This window comes from Balaenoptera ricei, chromosome 7 (assembly GCF_028023285.1).
Source record: "Balaenoptera ricei isolate mBalRic1 chromosome 7, mBalRic1.hap2, whole genome shotgun sequence".
NCBI classification, from domain to species: Eukaryota; Metazoa; Chordata; class Mammalia; order Artiodactyla; family Balaenopteridae; genus Balaenoptera; species Balaenoptera ricei.
This window is the reverse complement of record NC_082645.1, coordinates 106,374,333-106,398,026: the sequence shown is the minus strand read 5'-3', so window position 1 is coordinate 106,398,026 and position 23,694 is coordinate 106,374,333. Positions and strand designations below refer to the sequence as shown.

The window sequence follows — 23,694 nt, the reverse complement described above, 5'->3', positions numbered from 1 at the left end:
TCATGGTTTCTGTTTTCCAGGAGCACAGACAGGGCCCAGGTAAAATTCAGCAGGGTCACCTTCTTTCTTTTATTTTTAAGCAAAGAGTGTATTTAGGGCTTTATCGAATCAGGTTTTGATTTGCAGGAGAAAATGTAGATGTAAAAAGGGTGAAAGTACTTTAAGATAAACTCTGACAACAGCAAACCCCTTCAGGCCCTCAAACCATCAGCGACTCTTAGCTTGGGGGTGACACCTACAAACTGGCACTTGCCATCTACCTCTACAAGGATCAGATTATGAGCCACTGCAGCTGCTGACCTTCGACACCCCCTGAAAGGAGTTCAGGGTGGAGATCAGGAATTAGGCACTCTGTGCTCTAGGAAAACTGGCAAGGACAGGTCTTCAGATAGTTAGATATTTTCAGGAGAAGACTGTATGAGCCCAATTCTTGCATCTCCTCGGATCTAGAAAAGCACTAAAATCCTTCATGGTGACGTCTGCTCCTTGTGACTAGCAGTAACCTTCTGCAAAAAATATGTGCCTGATTGCACGTACTCCCCCTTCACCAAAATCACATACATACTGACCTCCCCCCCCACCTCTTCGGAGCAGTTTCTCAGAGCTGTCTGAAATGCTGTCTCCCGGGCTATAATCCTCATTTTGCCCTAAATATAACTTAACTCACAACTCTCACATTGTGCATTTTTTTTTCAGTCGACAAGGGCCAGCTGAGGAAGAGCTGTCAGGGGCTTTCTGAGAAGGTGACACGAGGTGAAGCCAAGACTTCCAGCACTGAGTGAAAAGGAGCAAACTTTCCTTTAAAATTAAAAGAACCACCCCCCGCTCCCCAAAGTGGTCCAGTCTTTCCTGACTGTTTAAATGTCTTTAAATCCTGCTCAGCTTTACGCAACATATCTTATGATGCTAGCTGTACAATTGTTTTCCTTTGAACTTTCATGAGGGGTGCATTTTCCCATCCACCAATATTCTCTCTAAATCCCCCACCCATTGTCTAGCCTATTAGGCCCTTTCCAAAGATTCTTCATTTGCTTCAAAGAGAACCTTTATTTTGGGCTTGACACAGGATGATGAGGTAAGAAGAGGGCTGGAGTGAGAACGAGGTCTGGGTGATATTAATATCTCATCCTTACTTTCATCTTATGTAACTATAGATTTTAATAGCTTACAAAAATGATGTTGGATTGAGATAAAAATATGTTTGGAAGTGCTCTGCCATTTGTGGAGTTGTATGTTTTTTAAAAACCTTATTTTTAGAAACAATGACTTGACTCATGGAACTTTTCTTATTTACATGCTCCTGACATCCCATTTTAGATACAGATACGCTACAGAACCTACTTCTACAGAGTTTACGTCCAGCTGTTCTTACAGTGGAGATGGAGCGCCGGTGTGAGAGCAAATGCACCCTCGTACCACCCCATCATTTTAAGAGACAAGCACGTCTTCACATCATTTACTTTTTTCAGACTTGGCTATGGTGCACCTATGAAACCAAGCAGGACCCTATGGGGCTCCTGGGCATGGGAGACTTTCTGTTCAGCCCCCATGACCTGAGGCCAGCTAAAGGAGTGCAGGCCCTGCACACACCCTAATTCTTCTCAGCAACCCCACCCTTGAACCACTGCTATAAGACTCCTCACCAAAGCCTTCCAGGTTGGGACACACAGTTTTTTGGGGCAGGAACCCACTGTGTCTCCCTTTGCCTGGCAAAGCAATTCTTTTCTACTTCACCCAAAACTTTGTCTCCGGGATTCGATTCGGCACCGGTGCACAGAGGTCGCACTTTCGGCATCAGCTAGAAGTAAATAGTTTAGGGATGGGATATTACATTACTGGTGATAACTAATGAATTAGGCTCAGGGTTACAAGACCACCAAACAAAAAACTACAAGTGAAGACCTGAGTTTGAATCTGTAAAAATACAGGATTCAGAAGATGTTTTAGGAGACACCTTCAAAAGATTACTATGCTTGGGGCTCCCCTGGTGGTGCAGTGGTTGGGAGTCTGCCTGCCAATGCAGGGGACACAGGTTCGAGCCCTGGCCCGGGAAGATCCCACATACCGCGGAGTGGCTGGGCCCGTGCACCACAACTGGTGAGCTTGAGCTCTGGAGCCCGCGAGCCACAACTACTGAAGCCCACGTGCCTAAAGCCCATGCTCCGCAACGGGAGAGGCCACTGCGGTGAGAGGCCTGCGCACCGCGGCGAGGAGTGGTCCCCGCTCACTGCAACTGGAGAGAGCCCACGCACAGCAACGAAGACCCAACACAGCCAAAAAATAAATAAATATATAAATAAATAAAATTGTTTAAAAAAAAAAAAGATTACTACGCTTGTCTTCTTGGTTGGATCAATGTCCAGTGTTTAAATATACATAGTTTCAGAATTTCAGGTTGCAAAGGATGAAAAATGTCCAGGTGACCACAAAGGAGTATTTAACATTGTCTAGGTTTGATTTGGGTGTCCCTTCACCTTGAGTTTTCTAGGAGAATTTCCACCACAAAAACTCTGTTCCACTTACCAAGCACATCCTATGCATGGCTCTTTATATTTTAATCTTAAAGATAACACACTAAAAAGGCTCTAGGTGGTTTTATGCCTCTTTTATAAATTTTCCTTAAAATATATTCCTCACGAATGTATATAAGGTTATACAAAATTAACATCCATAAGAGAGCTAGATAACAGATTAGCACACGCTTAGACATCCTTTTAGGCATCTGAGATGTTTTAAATAAAGACAGGCACCTGGTTTTCTGAAACTCAGGCTCTTGACAGAGTTATAATGATTTAATCCTTTTCGTGTTAAAGACACACCCTTTTGATTGCCCTGTAGGGGAAATAGTCTAGCATTCTTTGTAGATTAGTAGACTTTTTTTTTTTTTTTTTTAAGCATAAAACCCAGTCTTATACATTTGAAAAGCTTTCTACAGTACAAATTCAGGTTTAAATTTCTGAATCCAGCCCCCAGTGGGTTAAAACCTCAAAGAACACTTAGCTTGTTTGGAATGCTTACCCAAGTGAATGAGCCCCCTGATCCTTTTTTTTTTATTTAATGAATTCTCATAAAACAGCCCCATTGTGGTCTTTGTTGGCTAAAGAAAAATGGAGAGCAGTTCAATCCATCGCCCTGTATCCATTCTTTCTGCTAAATATTTTCCCCAATTATGTAGACAAATGCTGAAAACTGCTCAACTTTTATTTCACATAACCCAGGTTTAAGAAGCCCTCATTGGGTCATGGTCAGGCTGGGAGGGGCTCCTGTCCAGTGGCAGCCCCTGTACAGGTATGCCATGGATTGTAGAGTTAGTATTAAATCCAGAGTTTCATTTTCTCCTTTGACTAAACCTTCTATTATGGCCTAATAAAGAAATCAGCTCTCTTATTTCACTCATTTAGCCTTTATTTGTTCATCAGTGTTAGTTTAAAAGGAAGCCAGCTTACTGCTGCTCCGTTGCTAATTTCCAAGTTCGAGTTTCTGGAAAAACCGTGTCCCAACCCCTAGAGTCGAATTGCTACGTATTTGAAAAACATTTTCAAATCGAAACATTTTTTTCCCTTCTGATTTCAGTGCCTGTGAATGCCAGAAGAAATTTAATTTTAAGAGGAACAAAAACATAACATCTTTTTCTAGTTAAATTGGAGCATATGCAATGCAAACAGTGGATTTTTATGTGTACACACACGTTACCGAGTCCAAGCTCGCTCTGCTCGCCGCATGACAGGCCAATGAATCGGAGACGAGGTGTTGAGGCAGGGAAGACGACTTTATTCGGAAAGCCAGCAGACCGAGAAGATGGCAGACTAAAGTCTCAAAATAACCGTCTTATCAGGGTTTGGATGCCAGTTTCTTTTATAGCACAGAGAGGGGGAGGAGATGAGGAAGTAAAGTAAAAAAGCCATAAGTTTTGCAAATATCCCCTGGAATGGCCAGCCTCGGGGAGGGGATGTGTTAATTTCTTCTTTCTTGCGGCCATCCACAGGTGGACAGGGTCTGGATGTTTCCCTGAACAAAGGCACTTTGGTTTAACGTTCAGGCAGAGGGGCAGGGTCCCCCGAGGCAGGCCATTATGTATAGACAGTATTCTTTCAGTGAACAAAAGCAAGGGGAAGCAAAGGTTAAAGTAAAAGAAACAGATCCAATATGTAGTCAGATCTGGCTCTTCCCTGTTACACTTACACTTACACACACACACACATATATGCGCGCGCGCAAGCTCAGAGCAAGACTGTGTGCTTAATGTTTGCCATTGCTTTGTGCCCGGACTAGGACAGCCCTGAACCCTCACCAAACCCTCCCTCCCTTGGTGTGCATTTGCAGGGCCAAGTGATTTCTAGCGATTCAGATCTGGTGGGCCCAACGAAGGGTCTCAGGACTTTGTCAGAGAATCACTAACTATTGTTCCTCATGGGGACCCCAAGAAAACTGGTAGGAGCCAACCCAAGGTGTGTGGAGGTCACGTGGGGGAAATTGTATAGGGCCAGATGCATTGTTGAAGCCGGAACATATGATTAAAAAGACAGAAGAGTGCATAGATAGAGAGACAGGCAGGCAAACTGATGGAAAAGGGGAATCACCCTCAAATCAATAAATGTGGTAGGATTTAGGGAACTTTTTCTTTTCTCAATTTTTTATTAACACAGTTCACTACTTGTAAAATGAAAAATAAAATTAATTGGGCATGTTTAATACACAAAAAACTCGACTATATTTAACACAGTTAAGGAAAATGGTTTGTGAGGGCAGCGGTTCATAACCAGGATTCTGGAATCAGACAGTCACGGGCTCAAATCCTGAGTCTGCTCCCTACTGGCTACATCAACTTGGCTGGCTTTCCATGCTGCTTCCTCACCTTTAAAATGACAATAATAGTGCCTATACCTCACTCCATAATGTTTATAGGGTGCACGGCCCCGAGTCCAGCACCCACTTGGAACTCAGTAAGATGACTACGGCTGGCTACACAGAGAGCTGTTGTCATCTTGAAGGCTGGCACAGAGGCTCTGCTCACGTTTAGGATCTTTACAGTGTTATTTGTTCATAAGCAGTTAGACTGTGGCTCCTTGAAAATGATTTATTCACTCCGCCTCACAGGGGACATAATAAGGTCACATGAGTGGGACTCAGCCCAGCGAGGAGAGCACTGGGGCTGGGCCTCGGGCACCACCAGGACTGCTGCAGGAGGCAAGAGGCCAAAGTGAGAGGGCACCCTAGGTCAGAGGTCAGCCTCAGTTTCCCAGATTAACCCTCAGATGGCTGAGGCCCAGCTCCCCCAAAGCAAGCACAAAGCCTCCCAGCCACCATGCCCACTGAGGCCACTGGTGCAACAGGGCTGACTGGCGCCTGGTGGCAGCTGGGCCTGGAAGAAAAGGAATGGAGGTCAAGGCTGTAGTCTGCACTGGGGAGAAGGGGCTGCAAAGGGTACACCTAGGGAAGCCCCAGGGCTGCCCTGGTGAAAGGAGAGGGAAGAAGAGAGGTGACCGCCATGAGGTGAACAAGACTGGGTGGGACTTCCCTGGTGGCGCAGTGGTTAAGAATCCACCTGCCAATGCAGGGGACACAGGTTTGAGCCCTGGTCCCGGAAGATCCCACATGCCATGGAGCAACTAAGCCCGTGCGCCACAACTACTGAGCCTGTGCTCTAGAGTCCATGATCCACAACTACTGAGCCCACTAGCCACAACTACTGAAGCCCGCGCGCCTAGAGCCCGTGCTCCACAACAAGAGAAGCCACCGCAGTGAGAAGACTGTGCACCGCAACGAAGAGTAGCCCCTGCTCACCGCAACTGGAGAAAGCCTGCGCACAGCAATGAAGACCCAATGCAGCCAAAAAATAAAAATAAATAAAAATAAATAAATTTTTTAAAAAATAAATAAATTAAAAAAAAACAAGACTGGGTTTGTCTACTACCTCTCAAGCTTCCAGAAAATTCCAGAGGCCAAAATACAGTATGGCCTCTCCAGCTGTAAATTGGTAGAGCACTTAGCTGGGAAAAACCTTTCCTTCCCCTTCTCAGCATAGGGGTCACTTCCTAATCCTATGGGAGAGCTGCTGAGGGGTGTAAGGCTCCTTCCCCCTCCACCAGAGGTTCCTCAGGGGAGGACTGTCCCCATAGCGCAAATCCCCACCTCCTCGTGGGACAAAGGCCCATCTTTTCCCTACTCCTCCTTTTCCACTGGGCTCTTTGCAGAATTGGACAAGGAAGTGGAACGTGGGCCTCGGCCCAACAAGCCTGCGGGGTCAGCAGGCAGCCTCATCAGGCCTTCCCCTACTCCCTGCTCCCAACAAAGGTACCAAAGCCCTTCTCCTCTCCCAGGTCCCTGTAATGCCCTGGACTTCTGGGGAGGGTAAAGAGTCTGGGACACACAGTCTGACAAGTGAGGGGGGACACCAGGGATGACAGCACAGAGAACTGCAGGACAAATGCCTGGGGAACCTGTGACATGAGTCTGCTGCACATACAGGGCACCTGCTAACGAGGCTGTGATGATATATAGAGCTTTTCCAACCAAATAGGCCCAATCCAATTATTATTTTGAATAATTGGGTTGGGGGGGAAAAAGAATTTAGCCATTTGAGGCAAGATGGTGCACTGGAAAGGAATGGATGGGGTTGGGAGATAGATGTACCTATTCTGCTTACTAGATGTGTCCCTTTGGGTAGATCACTTAACTACTCTTTGGGTTTTAGTTTTCTCACCTGTGAAATGGGGTTCTTGTATGTAAAGCATCTGGCAGGTAGAGAAGTCTCAGAAGGCAGGTGCTGTGAGAATCATACCCATTCAAGAATGCAGCTTTGGGACTTACCTGGTGGCGCAGTGGTTAGGAGTCCACCTGCCAATGCAGGGGACATGGGTTTGAGCCCTGGTCTGGGAAGATCCCACATGCCGCGGAGCAACTAAGGCTGTGCACCACAACTACTGAGCCTGTGCTCTAGAGCCGGAGAGCCACAACTACTGAGCCCATGTGCCACAACTACTGAAGTCCACGCTTCTAGAGCCCATGCTATCCAACAAGAGAAGCCACTGCAATGAGAAGCCCGCGCACCGCAATGAAGAGTAGCCCCTGCTCACCGCAACTAGAGAAAGCCTCGCGCAGCAACAAAGACCCGACACAGCCAAAAATTAATTAATTAATTAATTATTTAAAAAAACAAGAATGCAGCTTTGCAAATGGAATTGATTGGTTAAAAAAAATAGAGCATTGTTAAGATTTTATTCGAAAATTTCCTCTGAAAGAAAGGCCCCTGTGGCCTATTGATTAGCTCATTTTTCCTTCCCTTTGTTTTACAAATGAACGGGAGAGAATCTGGGACAAGGTCCAGTCCAGAAGGGTGCTTTGTAAAGACCCCCTAGGGAGTGATTCGCCTGCAGGCAGCTGGGGAGAGCAGCCTCAGGCCTGGTCCTAGACTCCAGCCGAATTCAGAAAGTGAACTGAGGCTCTGCCCTGCCGGATGTGCCTTGGTTTCTGGTCTGGATATAACTTGGCAAAGGCTATTTGTTTTTCTTGATAAGACATTAAAAGCTACGATAAAACTAAAGGGAGAGGAAAAAGACTAACTGCATATCCAAACTCTGTATGAAATGATTAATTTTTTTTTTTTTTTTTTGCATTGTCTTAGCAGATCCAAACTAATTTCATCCTTAAAGACATCCTGCCTCCAGGCTCCTGGTGTCTCAAACAATCTCGTACCTAGCTAAGCTTGAAAGTAATCACACATCCTGAGATAAATTAAGTGAAGCATTTAGAAGTGATGCTCAGGGCCGAGAGTCAGGGGCGCTGGTCTCTATGTGGGAGGATTACAATTCTGCTCAATCAAAACCAAACCAAACCCAAAACCAGCATTGCAAGTCTTAGGGGGTTGAAAATTGGGACAGTAGTGAGGGTGGGGTGGCAGAAGAGTTAGGGAAGAATGTGGGCATGGGGGGAGGGGCAGATCATTTTTCAGGTAATGATGGTGATAATCAGAGAGATCCAAATCTGCTGAGTCCAGTTTTCAAGGTGGTTGTTGTTTTTTTTTTTTTTAAAGCTACACTAAAACCAAAACATTTCCTTGTTGTGTTTTAAAACCAAACCAATACAGTTTGCCTAACAAACACCCTAGAGACATTTACTTAATATTTAACTAAGGCTAAATGACAAGGTTCTACTTCAGAGGAACTGGGCAGAATCTCTGACACCTAATTCCATTTCATTCAATGCAAGTTAGTGAGGGTTACAATCTGGCCATTGTTGAATACTTCTCAAGACTCATTAATCTCAAGCAAGAACCAACTTAACAAGCAGGGCAATCTTTTGAAGTGAATGGTGGTAGTGGTTTAAACAGAGGATTAGGAGATAATCACATTAAAAGTCATCTTTTGGCACTAAAATTGACCCCTGTCTAAGGGTTGTGAATTACAGGGATGGGGCAGGCTGTTTTGCACTCCTCTCTTACCAAGTTTCAGAGACTCCCCTGTGACACAGCCAGATGGCAGCCTGCCCACATCCAAAGAGACACCACTGCATTTAGACATGTTATCATAAAGCTACCTCTTAACCAATTTATGGAACTGTTTATAAAATAATACCCTAGACTCTGCTGCAGTTAGACACTAGATCATAGGCACAGTTTAAATATAAATTTTAGTTCTACTTTATAATGTAGATATCAGCTAGCTAGCTTTCAATAATCAGAATGTGAGATGTAAAATCCATCATTTAAACTCAAGCTCTCCAACATAAGTTAATTTGACTTGCAGGAGTAGGAACGGAAGGACCTGCCAAGAGGAATCTTCTGCTGTTATGACTTCCTTATCGCCAGGATTTTGAGTGTACATAAAAATGGAATCTATAGTCACGAAGCAATTCAGCATTTCCTTTTAAAGCATTCCTTTGATCGTGTTGAACACAAAACAGCAGACTGCCTAACAAATATTTAGCAGTGGATTTGATATGCATTTCTAATGTACTTTCTAATATTGAGGGGTTCCCAGCACAAAATATGTAAAACCACATTAGCATTTGGTCTGCAAAAGAGATGACAGGCCTTTTTTTTTTTTTTTTTAATGTTATCCTGCCCAGCATTTACTCTTTGCCTTCTTACTCCATGCCATGGATGGATCTCTTAAGTGTCACATAGCGAACATATAAAGAAGAGTCATGACCATGTTATATGCCTCCAAAGATTCTCTAGCTGGGTCCTTTCATTTTGAAGCTAGGGATGCTGCAGGCCAGAATCATGAAGTGGCTTGAGCAAGGTTTCACTGCTACGATTATAGTCCAAGTCTCTTGATGTTTCAACCTGGCCCGTGGCTCTGGGCCCCAATTAATTGTCTATCGCTGCCCCCAACACGGCTGTTTGGACGAAATACAGTCAACATACGCACTGACCCCGAGATGGATGGAGTTGTGCTACACAGTGAGCTGGGTCAGACTGTCTTGGAACTCTGAACTAAAAGACAGGAAGTTACCAGCTGGCAACAGGAGGTAAAGAAGCAGATCCTGGAGCACCTGCTTAATTGTACCAGAAACCAAGCTGTTCACTGGCATCAGCTCCTGTGAGGTTCTGGCTCCTATGGGATTCCTCGTAACCTTACAACAAATCCCCCCTTTCCTGAGCTAGTTTGAGTGGAAACCAAAAAACACCCTATAAACATCAGCCTCATGTTCCTTTCATGGTATTTCAGGATCAGGAACCTCTGACCAAACCTCAAAGCTGCTGATAGAGGTAGAAACAGCCCCCCTCCCCTGACATGAACACTCCTTGCTTCCATTCAAGGAGATCATCAAAAGCCATAAATTGGATTGAGGGGACTTTAAAAAAAAAAACCAAAAAAACCACGAATTATTAGAAGAGAGATTAACCCTGCCCAGAAACTCTCAGAAGCAACCAGATCTTCAACATTCAAGAACAGTTTGGATAGGATGACAATTACTTAAAAATAACCACACATGGGTTAGAATGGTGGAGACTGTATCCTTTGGTGTTAGGTAAAAGAAGTGTTTACAAATGGGGAAAAAAGGCAAGGAAAAACTCCAAGACAAATTTAAACCTTCCTGGAGTTTAGGCAGCAAGAATCAGGTTTTCTAACAGCTGGTTGCCCCTGAATAAGCTATTTTGTGGCCAGGGAAACTGCAGGCCAGGAAAATTAAGTGCCTGAAGATGGGAGTCCCAAATTCAAAAGTCTTAAAGGGGCCAGGGAGGTCACAAAAGGTAGGGCAACAAGGAGTGGTGAGGTCTGTGCCTAAAACTAAAGTGAACACCCAGCATAAAAGCATTGAAATTCAATTTTAAGGTATTTTCTTAGGTCACTATTGCTGATACCATAAACTTACATACCATTTCTCAAAATCTTAAATTTCTAAAAATCTTTTATATATAAAGGCACATTGCCTCTGAGACATGGAAAATCAATAGTTGAATACATTTTATGTTAACAACTGCTGAAAAGCAATTAAAAACTTAAAGCCCTTTAAAAATATACTCAAAGGACAGACTGACAATTCACAAGAGTTAACACAAATGGCTGATGAAAGTCCGAAAAATATTTTCATTTTCACTAAAAATATATGAAAATTAATGGAGGTACCATTTTTCATCGGTTTAATCAGCAATGATTGAAAAAATGAGAACTCACAAAGGTTATGAGGAAGAGTCTAAATGAGTACTCTCACACAGCTGATCAGGGGTACTGATAGCGAACAACATTCCTAGGAATATAATTTAGCAACATGCATCACTATCCTTAATGATTCTATCAATCCTATGTGTCAGGACGTTTCCTCTCTTAGGAATAAGCTTATTCTTCCCTAGCGAATAATGTCATTTCATTTTAAATTAGTCAAGACAAAGTTGAAAGACAAATTCATGGCTCAACTTTAGGCATTCATCTCCTATTCTATCTGTATTCCCCCTAATTTTGATTTTACCTACATTTCCCATTTTTCTCTTGCATCTCATCTTGAATGCCATGCAAGATCTGTGAAAAGAGGCAGGATGTAAGTATCGTAAGAACAGAGAAGATGAGCCTTCCATGGATCAGCTGTGGTATCGATATTTGCACTGTTATTTTACAAAATGGAGAATAACTTTATTTAGCAAAAAGTGAGATTTTGCCTCATGTTACAAAGCTGAACACGATGCAGTTTCAATGAAATTGCCTCTAACCCTTTTAGACACAAGCAGTACTATTGTCTTTTTTGGTGGGGCTGTCACCACACCACAGTGGAAGCCAGGAGATCAGATAATCACTCAGTTGGGCAGTGACTCCTCGTGAAGCACTATCTATAACATCTCTTTATGAGCATCTAATGAATAACCCATTCGTGGCCTTTTCTGTCCCAAGGTCGAAGATTCTATTGAATACAATGACAGGTTAAAAACCTCGATATGTGACAGAAGAAGAAAATACCTCATTGATGTTTTTCAGCTAATTAAAAAAAAGCTTATCTAACTTTTCTGGGATAAGATACCTTTGACTTGTCAAGAAGAGCCTATAGAAGACACTTAAGTAGTAGATAGAGTTAATAAATGCCATTACAGGCAAACCTGAAATACAATCACAGCAAATATGCAATAGAAGAGAACCTTGGGCAAGTCGTTTTAATGCTTAAAGCCTCAGCTTCAACATCACTTAAAAAAAAAAAAAAAATCAACAGTGAATGCTCTTCGTGTCTTTCAGCTGTGTTCTTCTAAGAAACAACAGTGGCGGCCCTCTCTAGCACAAGAGGCCTTAGGGGACAGGATCAAATCCACTTAATCCAAAGTGATCCTTTCTACATGTCAGTTTCCTAATCTGTAAAACTGGCAATAATCACTTCTCAGGATTGCTGGCAGGATTAAATTAGGTAAAATATGTAAAGCATTATTACACTGAGTGGCATGTATACTAAGGCCTCAACATGTAATATGGCTTATTATTATTTGAAGTATTACTATCCCAATCTATAAAATGATACCAACCCATTGTTATGAAGATCAAATAACACAGATGCCAACAAAAGCAATAAGAGAGGTGCAATAGACAAGAGGAACAATTATGATTGTGATAAGAAAACAGTTAATATAACCATAAATTCTGCTAAGCTACTTCAGACAGTATGAGTCACCCCTAATATAACAAATTATTTTTAAAAGCAATGAAACCTGTTGAGACTTCATCCAATGACAATTGTCGAATTAATATGAAATTTGTCAAGATGTTTGACACCCTTGGACACAGCTGCCTTCCAAAGGATTTTGGGTGAGAAAAGATGTTTAAAGTTAGGGGGACTTCAAATACTGCCCCTTATATAATTAACATTTCTTCACCCTCACCCCTTAAAGAGGCAGCCACTAATTTAGGGATATCCCTTACAGGAGACAGGCTGCCTCAGCAGGAAGCTGATTGCCCAAAAGAATCTCACCCGTCTCCACCCCTCCTTCCCTCCCAGCTCCCAACACCATCAGGAATTTTCCTTCCCTCCACCCACTTTCAGCACTGGAGCCAAACCAAGCCTCTCTCATTATTATCTCCGCAGCTGAGCACAAAGCAAACACCTTCACACCTCTGAACCCTCCCCCACCCACCCCAGCCTCTACCTCTCTCCCTCTGCCACTTCTTCCTTCCCTCCCTCCATCCCCACCTTGGACCGGCCACTATTCCCTCCACTGGAACTGACAGGAATGCACACACTGCTTCACTGATACGAATTACATACCTCTCTGCATGGGGGCCTTTTGGACCTGGCCATGCACCCACTTTTGAAAGCAAATAGCACATCGCCAAAGCTCAGGACAAACTACATACTCAAAGGTTGCTCTTTCCTCTCTCAGGTAAAGACTTTATTTGTCCACTCGCTGACAAAAGACTAGTAATTCTACCTCAAACGGGAAATCTTTTGAGCCCTTTGAAATGAGGACTCCAAAGTGAAAAATAACAACCTATAATGACAATCTGAGTCCCCTAACCACTGCCTCCCATCAGGTCTAAACATCTTCCCGGCCCCTCAGGAAAAGTTCTCCACCCTCAGCGGGCAAGATAATTGGCCTTGAGCTGACTGTACACAGTCAGTATAAGATTTTCCCAGGTTACTAGAAGTATTTTGCATCATTTGCCCCACTTGACAACCATAAAAGTTGGAAGTTTTGGTTTTTTTTTTGGTATCTCAGAAAATAAATGAGAGGAAAAGAAACTCAAGCACCACGGGTCTTGGGTGCATTTTCACATCCTAAGAACAGAAGGATTGCATCCCGCTCCCTGTCTCTCCTCCCCCAGCTCCTCCAGTGGACATCACCTCTCTACAGGAACAGAAGCCGCTTCCAAAAGGAACGGGCAACTGCACTAATACTCATCTTTTGCAAGATGCCTATGCTTTTGCAGATTCTCGTTGGATCATACTTTTAACAGAAGCTAGATTTCAGAAGAGGGCTGGAAGGGAGACAGGGATGGAGAAAGGAAAAAGTGGCTTGTAGTTTGAGAGAGAAAAGGAGCAAATAGGAAGAATTCGGGGCCAAATAATCTTAACCATAAGCCTGAGGGACCTTAGCCGTCCTTCAAGGCCAGAGGCTTCAAACAAAGCCTCGGAAGTTTAGACTTCAAGGATCCTTTGTTCAATTGGCATATAGAGATTTTTAAAATGTAAGCCCTACATTTAAAGATTTCACATGAAAAAGAGATCTGACCACCCCAGCCTGTCTTTCCTCTCTCAGGCACAGGTGGAGGTGAGGGGTAGCCGCTCCCAATGCCCCAGGTGCCCCACCCACCAGCCCTCCCCACCCAGCACTTCACTGCTTTATTCCTCTGCCCTGCCTTTTAGGATATCTGCACTTATGCCTCCTGATCAAGGCCCCTCTCACTTGTTCTACAAATGAGAAAAATAAAAGCACCAGGGGCGCAGCCACGGCTTCTCAGAGCAGAGCCGCCTGAGAACCCCAGCTTCTTTAGATACGACAGGCACTTTTTTTTTTTTTTTTAACTGAAGTAGAGTTGATTTACAATGTTGTGTTAGAATTTCTACTGTACAGCAAAGTGATTCAGTTATTCATATATATATTCTTTTTCATATTCTTTTCCACGATGGCTTCTCACAGGATGTTGAATACAGTTCCCTGTGCTATACAGTAGGACCTTGTTGTTTATCCATCCTATATATACTAGTTTATATCTGTTAATTCCAAACTCCCAATCCTTCCCTCAGCTCCCCCGCCCTCCACACCGGCAATCACAAGTCTGTGCTCTATGTCTGCCAGTCTGTTTCTGTTTCGTAGAGAGGTTCATGCATAAAGAAGATGCGGTACATATATAAAATGGAATACTATGCAGCCATAAAAAAGAATGAAATAACGCCATTTGCAGCAACATGGATGCAGCTAGGGAATATCATACTAAGTGAAGTAAGTCAGAAAGAGAAAGACAAATATCATATGATATCACTTATATGTGGAATCTAAAATATTTCTTGACCAGGCACTTCTGAAGCTGTTTTCAGAGCAGAATCTTGAGTCAGGGAAACAGCCGTGCTGGCAACCTTGTCCCTGAGGCCCCCGCTCCCGGCTAAACCATCTTTGCCCTAAGAATTGGTTGATCTTTAAGACTCTTTCGCCTTCTTGGACTCATCACCATGTGTTATCACGCTTCTGGCGACTTGCAGAGTCCTCGCATGCACCAGGCCATACCCTATATGTCTTCATGATGATTCTGGGAGATGTGCATTATTGACACCATTTTACAGGCTCAGGACAAGGGCACACGGACAAGCGCAGTGGCTGAGCTGCACTTGAACCCAGGCCTATCTGATCCCAGGGTCCGGACGCTGGCAGCATGCCTTGCTGCCTTGCAAATAACCACCATCTCCCCCAGTTTAAAAAAAAAAAAAATCAGGGACTTCTCTGGTGATCCAGTGGTAAAGAATCCGCCTTACAATGCAGGGGACGAGGGTTCGATCCCTGGTCGGGGAACTAAGATCCCACATGCCACGGGGCAACTAAGCCCACACGCCACAACTACTGAGCTCTCACGCCTCAACTAGAGAGCCTGCATGCCGCAAACTACAGAGCTCACCTGCCCTGGAGCCTGTGCACCACAACCAGAGAAGAGAAAACCTGCATGCCACAACTAGAGAGAAGCCTACATGCCTCAACTAAGACCCGATGCGGCCCAAAAAATAAATAAAATAAATAAATAAATAAATAAATAAAAATCAGAACTTATTTGATCCTGAACAAAGTTCCACGATAGGGTCCCAGACAAAACATCAGAAGGGGCTCCACCTCTCCACCCAGAATTATCATTGGGTTTTCGTGTATACGCCAGCTGCCCACATAATACTACCAGCTTCCTCAGAGAAGTTGCCCTGCCTTACATGCTTTTGTGTATCCAAAAGACATGGGGTAGTTACACTTAATACCACTCGGAATTATTAGTCAACAGCTCCTATTTTCAGTTTTTGATCAAATTTTACTAAAAGGGGTTTCTTGGGAAGAAGCATTTTATGTCCCTTCATGGATTCTCAGAAAGGTCCTTTTCCTGCACATCACCTCTCCCCTCTCATAGTCTTATTCACCCATAGCTTTTAAATCTTTCCTTCCATTTTCCCAAAGTAAACCAGGTAAAAATTCAACTCTAAGTGATTTTTTAAAAAGAGCATATATGCAGAGTACTTGAATACCAAAGCAGGTAGCTGTTGTAGAAGTAATACTGGTTCATGAGTAATACTAATACTTACAACCCATATGATGGTCAGTCTTCTGGACAAATAAGGATCAATATTCCAGTGAGTGAATGGAAGGAATGTGATGTAGAACACTTCTTGTCCCAAAGCAGCTGAAAATCTGAATAGGTAATAGTAGAAATAATTCTTCACAATGTACTTCTGTACATAAGCCTAAAAGACAAAAGTTAGAAGACTGTGAGTTCATTGAACAGGTCACTATAAGGCAAGTTTTAAAAACCTCTATCTAAGGACTTCCCTGGTGGTCCAGTGGTTAAGACTCCGTGCTCTCAATGCAGGGGGACCTGGGTTTGATCCCTGGTCAGGGAACTAGATCCCGCATGCATGCTGCAACTGAAAGAGTCCCCCATGCCGCAACTAAGACCCAGCGCAGCCAAATAAATAAATAAATATTTAAAAATAAATTAAAAAAATAAAAACCTCTACCTAGGGACTTCCTTGGCCGTCCAAAGACTCCTTGCTTCTACTGAAGTGGGTGTTGGTTCCATCCCTAATCGGGGGAACTAAGATCCCACATGCCCTTAGATGTGGTCCCCAAAACCCCCAAACAAACAAAAACTAAACAAAACAAAAAAAACCCTCTATCTACGATTCACAGGGTTTCAATTGCCAAGGTGCTACCTCCTCTCCCCTTGTGTAATTACAGTATCAATACTAGCAGCCTACAGTGTTATTGAACATCTATCAACCCCCAGGTGTCTACACAAACACAGATGATGTTAATTCTTCATAAAATTAAATTAGTAACATCCAAGACAGAAATATCAGGGAAAGACACACAAAAAAACCCAAACCTTTCTCCTGTGTCCACAGAGGGCTAGAAACTCAAGGGAGGTGAACTCTGATAGCACACTGTGTGGGTCTATGACCGTAGTAGGCAGGAGAATGTCCCCAAAGATGTCTACCTCCTAATCCTTAGAACCTGCGAAGATGTTACCTTACACGGCAAAAGGGGCTTTGCAGATGTAATTAATGATTTCGAGATTGAGGGGTTCCCCTGGATTATGTAGGTGGCTTCAATGGAATCACAAAGATCGTTAAAAAATAGAAGGAGGCAGAAAAGTCAAGAGTCAGAAAGTGATTTGAAGATGGAGGAAGGAGCCAAGAGTCAAGGGATGCCGGCAGCTTCTAGAAGCTGGAAAAAGTGAGGAAAAGGATCCTCTCCTTGAGGCTCCAGAAGGACCACAGCTCTGCTGATACCTTGATTTCAGCCAGATAAGAACCATTTTGGACTTCTGACCTCCATATATTTTGTATCCACAGAATAAATATGTGTTGTTTTAAGCCACTAAGTTCGTGGTAATTTGTTGCAGCAACAAGAGATTAACTAACATGAAGACTTTAGAAAAATCACTTGCAGATGAATGTTTGTAATTTACCTTTTGAATGGGATTCGTCAAGTCGGCCCACTACAGTGATGGTGTAAGAAACACAGCAAGTACGCATGGGGCCCGCTAAAATGCACTCCCATTTTCCATCATCCTTCTCCACCCTGTTATCCTGGTAGTAGGCAGGGAGGAAAAAAAAAAAAAGACTTAAGGAAAAAAAAAAAAGGCTTATGTTGACACTGCCCTCGGCTCCAGAGGCATATCTGGATTCGTGTAAACCAGTCATGGTTAAGTTCAAAAATTCAGCCTCAAGCCAAGCAGTACATGGCACTACCTGGGAGGAAGTTGCTAGTCAGGAGTGAGCATACAATGTAAGCCAGAAGTTCCTCTCTCTTCTGGGATGAACTTTACTTCTAAGTGAATTCAAAGGAGAAAGAATGGATCCATCCTAAAGTAGAAAGACAGTAATGCACAAAATGAATTAAATAAGGAAGTGTATAGTTCTACCTCTCTGCCAAGATACTATGGTTAGACGTGCAAAACAAGGTCAAGGGACTGAGATGAATAAATGACAAACTCCTCCCTCCTTCTGCCTGTGTCTCATTATCTAATGTGAGGACTAATCTCTGCAGATTCTGTTTCATAAACATACATCCAACAGGCTTGACCTTGGGGCAAATCCTGTGAAGCGACCCTTTTTACGTAAAAATTAGTTATTTTAATGCACCAGCTGTCAGGTACACTTGGTAATCTGTCCTGCTTTGAAGCTTTATGAGGAAAACTTTTGCCAAACTTTGACAAGGGTCAAACCCCTCCCTCGTGTTATTTCATGGTACCCAAGTGTTATATGACATGATAAATGTTCAGCAACAACCATTCTCTACCCTAGAGACTTAACTGAGACCAAGTTCAATATTTTCATCCTAGTAAATAATTGAAAAGACTGGTATGGATGACAGCAAACTGCTTTAGTGTTACATATTACTACTTAATATCTTTAGGCATGCCTTTTACATTCTCTTAGGAACTCTCTTTTTTTAATTTTTAGGAACGCTCTTTTTTTTTTTTTTTGGAGTAGAGAGCTAAATATTCTCTAAATCTTCTTAGAAACAAAAAGCAAAGGTGAAGTTAAAAATATCAACGTGTGTATAGGGCAGCCAAAGGAGCTTTTAGATAACATCTCTGTATAGGTAATTAAATAGCTTGAGAGCCAATATTTGCTTCCAAATTCTTGAGAATTATATGTACTGTAAATAAAGTAGTTAAGTACTTGTCCTTTCAGGACAAGAATCTAAGTTTCCCTTGTAGGAAATCTCAGTGGGTATCACTTCAATATATCTTTGTAAATAAGAATTTCAGTTTCAGTGTATGTGTTGGTCGCATCGGGAACAATTAGAGAGAAAAGAAACCGGGGTTAGAAACAGAAATGGTAGATAAAGTGAATGGCAGAGAGAAGAGGAGATAAAACTGAGAGACAGGAAACCAAATCCTGGAACAAAAACATCCATCAGTACATTCTGTAGAACTGGTCGCGCCCAAGGAGCTGACATGCCAGGCAGTGGGGCCGTGTTTCTGCAGCACAGACTCAGGAGTCAGTGATTAGCAGCTAATTTTTAGGCAAAAGATCAGGAAAAGCACTGAACATTCAGGTGAGTGGAGAGGAGCTATTTTTAGAAATAAAATACCCCTTAGTATGCCAATCATCTGCCTCAAAGCCAAAGAAGTTTCCGGTAAACAAGGGATGATAAGATGGAAATTACCCAGATAGCCATTATTACTAACTGCAAAATGTCACTGATATTCTCATTTGTCTATTTGATTTCCTGGTTTATTTTCTTGAAAGTGAAAAAGGAAAATGTTTTTGCAGGTGGGGGTGAAAAACATGATCTCAGTCTCCCAATGCCATCTTTCCCTTTTGGTCACAAATTTCTCAAAAGCACATTCTCCTAAAATGGGGTTTTTGGTAACTTAAGGTTTGGGTGGGAGAAGAGCTGCTCTATTTTGCAGATACCAGAGTATTCCCTGTTCTCTGCAAGGCTGCTTTCAGTGCATAACTAAGTCAGGACCGACAGGGAGCCATACAGATTGACCGCAAGATGAAGACAAAGAACGCCGAGAATATATGACTCCTTGATTTAGGTCTGCCCCGAAACACCTGAACAGTGTTTAGTTTTCCAAATGCACACAGAGGAGTCCTAAATGCAAAGGAAATATGGCCAGGTCAGCACCCCTGGCTGGAATAAGGGCAGACCCAGACAGAAAAGAAGCGAATGCCCTGCACAGTTGGTAGCTGGCCCAGCTTTTGAGCTGTCAAAGGAGGAATACAAGAAATAGCTTTTAGGGCTTCCTTGGTGGTGCAGTGGTTAAGAATCCACCTGCCAATGCAGGGGACACAGGTTTGAGCCCTGGCCTGGGAAGATCCCACATGCCGCAGAGCAACTAAGCCCGTGCACCACAACTACTGAGCCTGCGCTCTACAGCCTGTGAGCCACAACTACTGAGCCCACACGCCACAACTACTGAAGCCTGCGTGCTTAGAGCTCATGCTCCGCAACGAGAAGCCACCGCAATGAGAAGCCTGCGCACCTCAACAAAGTGTAACCCCCACTCACCACAACTAGAGAAAGCCCACACACAGCAACAAAGACCCAATGCAGTCGAAAAAATAAATAAATTTATTAAAAGCAAAAAAAAGAAAAAGAAATAGCTTTTAGCCAAAACAATGTGTGACCTTGGGTAAGTCAATTCGCCTTTCTGAACCTCAACGGCCTCAGCTGCAAAGGATGGAGTAGGATTAGTTCAGTTGGCTTTTAATATACAAAAAGAAAATTTAAGTAGAGAAAGACCCATTAAACAGAACGTTACCCCAGGACCTATTATATAAAAAGATTGAAACCAATTGGTTGAAAGTGAGGAGGGGCCCAAGGAACCCCTATTTCAGGCCAGGCACAACCCCCCATCCCAACCCCCAAGTTTTTCTCTGGAATATCCCCTCAGAGCAGTTCCGTAATCAGTTTGGAAACCACTGACCTTAATCTCTGCTCGACCTCACATACCACCTTTCTGTAACTACCACCTTTCTGTAATCTTTGGCCTTGAGTACACAGGCTATAGGCATTCTGACCTTGAGGTCTTTAAAGGACTTGATAAACTCTGGACCAATGTCATTGCAAGGTCAAATTACTTATCTCCATTTTTTTTTAGATTAGAACTGTAAATGCAAGTATTCTTCCAAAGGTCAAGTTTGAGATACTACTCTATCTCAACACAGCCGGAAGGAATTCGCATCCGGGAGGGTAGTATCTAAGGCTCCCAGCAGCCCATATAATTGGAAGCAGTAGAAGGAGCTCATTCTCTTTGGCTGAGAGAGATCAAATCTATACAGGGTACAGCACAGTCTTACTTAAAAATAATTTTAGGACTCAAAGCTTTTATAGATCACACCAAACAGCAGCATTTCCTTCACCATGGCTTTGCTTTAGAGAAGTTTTACAGACCGATGAGAAAGAGGCAAGTGAGTCCAGAGTAAAATGGCCTGGAGAAAAGAGCCCAGGAAGAGGGGAGGGTGCAGAGCTGGTGGACAAACTTTGCATCCACAAACTCTGGACGCAAAGTGTCTCGGATTAAATCCAGGCTGTTTCAACACTCACTACCTGAATAATCTCACACCAATGACTTGATCTCCTGGGGCCTCAGATTCCCCTTCTGCAAATGGGAATAATAACAGTACATACCACGTGAGGACGCTGGGAAGATTAAATCAGAGGTTGTTGCTGGTGTGTGCAAAGCGTTCAGGTCAAAGCCTGGCAGAGAAACGTCTCACAAAGACCTAGCTCTTGGCTGCGAATGATGATGGTGGCAGTGAGGATTTCCCACAAAGCACTTCTCGATTATAACACACATGCAACTCACCTGGATCTTGTTAAAAATGCAGATTTTGATGCAGTTCACCTGCGACAGGGTTGTAAGTTCTAATGGGCTCCCAGGTGATGCATATGCTGCCAGATTGCCCCCCCATGGACCATACTTTGAGTAGCAAGGAACAAGGACACCCCAGTGAAGTGTTTTTAAACCCAAAAGGAAGGCTCTCAGGTTTAATTCTCAGTGTTAGAGGAAGCCTCAATGGGAGTTTAAGAGAGTAAGATAACGTGATCAAAGCGACAGGTAAAAATGCTGGTGACAAACCAGAAGGGAACAGTTAGTGAATTCTACGGACGATACTACAGTGGTCCGAATGCAGGAACTGAGCTCAGGCACACCCCTCAACCACAGAAGGTACTAATGGGAAGGGCACGAGGAAGAGGCGTCCTGATAAAATAGCAGCGGATCAAACAACCAACTGACGACGCAGAAAGAAGCCATCCCAAGCTCCCTGTCTTCATCCGAGTAGGGTCTGCATAAATTCCTGGATGACAAATCCAAAATTAGTTAAGGAGTCGTGAAGCTTGAAAACCATTCCTAACCTCTCAGACCATCACGGTACAGAAAAAGAAACCTCATTTCCCTAAAAAGGGCTCTTGCACCACCGTCAGAATCCTGGCTTGGAAACAAGGTTCTCTGGCTCTGCAGGCAGGAGCACCTGCCATTATGTTCTTTGCTAAGATAGAAGCAGCAATTTGCTTTATTTTTAAGATAAAAACTCACAGGAGAGTATTCCATTAAAATCAATGGTTTTTGGAATTCTCAACTGGTTTTTTTTTTATATAAAGTTATTTTATTTATTTATTTTTGGCTGTGTTGGGTCTTCATTGCTGCACACAGGCTTTCTCTAGTTGTGGCGAGTAGGGGCTACTCTTCGTTGCGGTGCACGGGCTTCTCATTGCGGTGGCTTCTCTTGTTGCAGAGCATGAGCTCTAGGCGTGTGGGCTTCAGTAGTTGTGGCACGCGGGCTCAGTAGTTGTGGCTTGCAGGTTCTAGAGCACAGGCTCAGTAGTTGTGGCTCACAGGCTTAGTTGCTCCATGGCATGTGGGATCTTCCTGGACCAGGGACCGAACCCATGTCCCCTGCACTGGCAGGCGGATTCCTAAACACTGCGGCACTTGGGAAGTCCCTAAACTGTTTTTTTTAACCCAACTTGGGAAAGGCTTTGTGATTTCTAGTCACATCTGCTATACATTCAACCTACACACTGATTCTTCTCATCAGCTCCCAAGGGTTGTCAGCCTGGCATTATTCTTCAAGGTGGGAATTGCTTCATGTGCTTGGGGTTGTGGGAGAAAAGGGGCATCAGCCTAGGTCTCCAGACTGACAGCCATTTACAGAGATGGGGGCCTACCCAGAAATGCCTTCCATGGCTGGGGCAATGTCCTGAAAGGCAGTCGATTCGGAACTAAAACTCTGCAAGCCTTGCTCTCTGATTCTCACGCTCAGCATATATTCATCCAGAATTTCTAATCTAGAGCCTAAAGATTAGGAAGGGCAAATCTAACAAACTTGATGCTACTTCCATTAGAGCCTACACTTCGCGAGGTTTTGGTCCTGCTACTCTCTCTGAAAGACTCGGCTTTGGTGGGCATGCCATTACACGCTGCAGAGGTGGAATATTTGCAAAATAAACACTCGAAGTTATTATAAGACACCGACTAGCATGTTAACATGCCAAGTACAAACCAAGCAATGCCCAACATTTTTTTTTTTTAATTTATTTATTTTTGGCTGTGTTGGGTCTTCGTTTCTGTGCGAGGGCTTTCTCTAGTTGCGGCAAGCGGGGGCCACTCTTCATTGCGGTGCGCGGGCCTCTCACTGTTGCGGCCTCTCTTGTTGCGGAGCACAGGCTCCAGACGCGCAGGCTCAGTAGTTGTGGCTCACGGGCCTAGTTGCTCCGCGGCATGTGGGATCCTCCCAGACCAGGGCTCGAACCCGTGTCCCCTGCATTGGCAGGCAGATTCTCAACACTGTGCCACCAGGGAAGCACCCCCCCCAACATTTTTTTAAAAATTGAAAGTGGCAAACCTTTTCTGGAGAGAGGCCATGCCTACACAGACCATCCATTCACTGATTACACTTTAGTGATGGAAGATTAACAATAAGCAAGAGTATTTCATTTAGCAATAAGCACGAGGATGAAATTAAAGCAGGATCAAGTGATACCAAATGATATGTATGTGTTGGGGAGGTGCTCTCCAAGGAGGAGCCATTTGAGCTGAGCCCTGGATGGGGAGATAAGCTGGTTCCTTTGGGGCCTGGGGTTAGGGAGACCACTGAGCAAAAGGCCCCAAAGTAGGAAACAGGCCTGTGTGCTGGGACACGCAGGTGGAAAAGAGAGAGATAGTGGATGAAGTTAAGAGCAGCAGCTGGATCAAGCTAAGGTTTGGGATCTAGGCCGGGAACAATAGTAAGTCCCTGGAAGGTTCCAAATAAGAGTGTGATTATTTGAACTCTGGCAAGACTGAAACAAATTTTGGCTCAGAACCCATGGGAAGAAGCCCTGCTTTAATTCTTTTGTTTTTTAGTTTCTGCAACTTAGTGGAGAACTATCATTAACTAGCAGTGCTAAACTTAAAAGCCGGGCTTCCTAGCCTCATAGCACAGGGAGATCAGCTCAGTGCTTTGTGACCACCTAGAGGGGTGGGATAGGGAGGGTGGGAGGGAGACACAAGAGGGAGGAGATATGGGGATATATGTATATGTATAGCTGATTCACTTTGTTATAAAGCAGAAACTAACACA

At 43.7% G+C, this 23,694-nt stretch overlaps 1 protein-coding gene across 5 annotated transcripts in view; it reads right to left on the bottom strand.

Annotated features, from left to right (window-relative positions):
* The window catches only part of SGPP2 (sphingosine-1-phosphate phosphatase 2), a 142,731-nt gene that overhangs the window by 79,215 nt on the left and 39,822 nt on the right, over nt 1-23,694 (bottom strand). For 4 of the 5 annotated variants that reach the window (XM_059928808.1, XM_059928805.1, XM_059928806.1 and 1 more), the window contains exon 2: nt 15,691-15,849. The exons of the other annotated variant lie outside the window; for it this stretch is intronic. In XM_059928808.1, coding sequence (XP_059784791.1) covers nt 15,691-15,849 — 159 coding nt within the window. The remainder of the gene's footprint in view (nt 1-15,690; nt 15,850-23,694) is intronic. 5 annotated transcript variants of the gene reach the window in all.